The sequence below is a fragment of the Chaetomium globosum genome, genomic scaffold (genome assembly GCF_000143365.1).
Source record: "Chaetomium globosum CBS 148.51 scaffold_5 genomic scaffold, whole genome shotgun sequence".
Classification (NCBI taxonomy): Eukaryota; Fungi; Ascomycota; class Sordariomycetes; order Sordariales; family Chaetomiaceae; genus Chaetomium; species Chaetomium globosum.
Genome location: NT_165980.1, coordinates 516,671 through 519,324, shown reverse-complemented (window position 1 = coordinate 519,324; position 2,654 = coordinate 516,671). Strand labels below are relative to the sequence as shown.

General features: G+C 59.0%; 2 protein-coding genes across 2 annotated transcripts; one reads left to right on the top strand and one right to left on the bottom strand.

Annotated features, from left to right (window-relative positions):
- Positions 1-423: 423 nt before the first annotated feature.
- On the bottom strand, positions 424-1,135 carry CHGG_07000 (NADH-ubiquinone oxidoreductase; the record flags this gene model as incomplete). Its single annotated transcript, XM_001224655.1, has 2 exons — positions 424-939; positions 1,082-1,135. The coding sequence occupies 2 exons, from the start codon at positions 1,133-1,135 to the stop codon at positions 424-426; spliced, it is 570 nt and encodes a 189-aa protein (XP_001224656.1).
- A 1,017-nt stretch (positions 1,136-2,152) lies between these two features.
- On the top strand, positions 2,153-2,479 carry CHGG_06999 (uncharacterized protein; the record flags this gene model as incomplete). The annotated part of the gene is made up of 1 exon (XM_001224654.1): positions 2,153-2,479. One exon carries the CDS (start codon positions 2,153-2,155, stop codon positions 2,477-2,479), a length of 327 nt encoding a protein of 108 aa, XP_001224655.1.
- Positions 2,480-2,654: the final 175 nt, after the last annotated feature.

Sequence of the window (2,654 nt, the reverse complement as noted above, 5' to 3'; positions counted from 1 at the left end):
TTGAAACTCCCATGTAGTGACAGGTTGGCACGAATCGGCCGATGACCAGAACATGGCCATGTCGCATGTACGGGATCATCAAATCAGGAATGCGCTGGATGTAGGCGTGGTTTTGGTGGGCCCGTCTTTGTACGATTCAACATCGACCGTTGTAGTATGGTAGGGACGCAGCTCCGGAGTCAGGCAGCTCTGAAACCAGGCCATTTCCTTTCATTTGGATAGAACAGGTAACAGACCCCACCGAACATAGGGAGCACTACATCCACTTCCATGCGAATCTCTATACCCCACTTGCCGAGTTATGTACAACTCCCTACCACCCCATCATCTCTACCATCGCCCAACTCTCATGCGAACGACCGGCACGGGTAGCTGTGTCTTGTTAGCCCCACATCTCACTCAACCCAACGGCAAAACCATAACTCACCCTTCACCATACGACTGCTCCGTCTCCAGGTTGAACTTGTGCACATCCCACTTCCCCGTCGCCAAGCTCTGGCCGCTCGGCAGCGGCGGCAGACCACCACTCAGCTCCAGCACGCGCTTGGCCGCCTCGACACCGCTGCTCTCCAAATAGCCCGCCACGCCCGTCTCCTTGCCGGACTCCTCGGCCGCCACCAGGGCCTTGGACCCTTCCTCGCCGACCAGCTCGACGCGGGGCGCGGCGGCGCTGCCGACGGTGAGCAGGGCGACCTGCTGGGCCTGGCCGACGATGCTGTGGCGCGGGTAGCTGCGGCGGGCGTCGCGCTTCCAGTAGGGGTTGTCGGCGATGTCGCCGGCGGGCACCGTCACGGGGTCGTCGTACTGCTTGGGGTCGTTGCTGCCCGGCGCGGGGACCCGGTTGTAGGGGTTCAGCGGCACGCCGTTGGACCGGTTCGGGTCGATGGCTGTCGCCCGCCGGATGCGCTCCCAGATGCCGGTGGATTGGAGGGTGTATTTCTGAGGAGGGGGGGAGAGAGAAGGGTGTTAGAAGATGGGGTTCTTGAATTGGGAATCGCTTCGCTCGGGGGGGGGTAGGGCGAGGGATAACTGTCGCTTCTTGGGGTTTGCCGATTGGGGGCTTGCGGTTGGATCAACTCACCTTTGTGATGCTGACGGCTTCGCCGGCAGCCTTCGTTGCCGCTTTGGACGCCATGGTGGCAGCAGTAGCGGATGTGTACCGGGCGAGATAACTACCGGGTCGACTTGCTCGATCCGCTGTCAAGGTGAGTGAGGCCCGGGCGTTGGTGGGACTTGGCAACTGAAGCTTCAGGGCCTCGACGGGCCGGGGTTCAGCCGGCTGATGAACGCATTGGCCACTCGGATGAAGAATCAATGGTCCAGAATTCCAGAATTCGCAGGGATGGCATGGACCACATCCCCTGGGGAAGACGGAAGCTCTTTTTTGTTCTTTCCGAAGAAGAGAAACCGGTCTGACATGACCGAAATTACACCATCTCACCTGACTGCAGACTCTTCATTTCACTCAGCGACGGCTTGGTTGCCGGGCTGCGGATACGATGGAGCTAACTAGTGTATTTTTGGGTGTAACTATATGTTATTTCACAAACATTTTTTCACGTTCTCAGGCTCAACGGGTGCACTCACTCGCTAAGGTTGCAACGGGGGACGGAGGGAAGTTTGACTTTAACTCGCCCGTCGGCGGCTGCGGCCAAATTCCCCCAACTCGTCCTGCACCTCCCCCCGGCCGCTCCTCGATTTGTTTGGGGATACACAGCTGCGGGCGAGGCTGGCGGGCCACCCCCAGGTCACCCGTATCTGGCTGGCCTCCGAATACCCTGCCTGCCCTGGACGGCAAAACCTCCCACGGACCCTTTTTTGGCTCCTGCTGCTTGTGCTCTGCCGCAGCGGAGCTCCATCGCAACCGAACCCCCCTCCCCTGGCCTGGCCTCCTCTGGGGCCGTACCCTTCTCTGATTGGTTAGCGCCTGCGCAACCAGCTCAACGTCCTGTTTACCACCCCAAGCTCCCGACTTCATCTCTTTTCATCTTTCTTCTCCCTCTTGCCGTCAGCCTTCCACTTTCATCATATCGTGGTCGCAACCCATTGGCGACCCTCTTCCCGTAGTCTTTCATCATCCATTAAACACCCTCTCTCACTCCTGTAAGCTACTTTAGCTGTATAAGCTGCGCGTAACCTTTCATCGCCCATCATGCCTATGGAACTGCGCAAGCGCAAGGAGGCTCCCGCGCCTCCGCCCGCCCCGGCGCGCAAGAAGACCACCAAGACGACCAAGGCGGCCAGCACGGCCACCAAGGTCAAGGAGGCCGTCAAAGAGAAGGTTGCCGCCGCCGTCGCCAGCACCAATGGCTCGTCCGACACTGCCAAGCCTGCCGTCGGCGACACCATCAACCTTGACGGCTTCTGCGGCGAGATCGAGACCCACGACGGCACCAAGACCACCCTCAAGGCGCTGGTCGACGAGAGCGAGGCCGGCGTGGTGCTGTTCACCTACCCCAAGGCCTCCACTCCAGGCTGAAAGCCAAATCCATTCATTCCCATCCCTACAACATAGCATCACCTCCACCGTTCTCCGTTATAGCCTCTAATCTCACACAACTTGTAAACAATGCCTTGTGGTATCTGGGGTTCTAAAACTGTTTAACGCAAGCTTGTCTTGCTGTGAGTTTCCCTGATCGATCGGATGCTGTTTG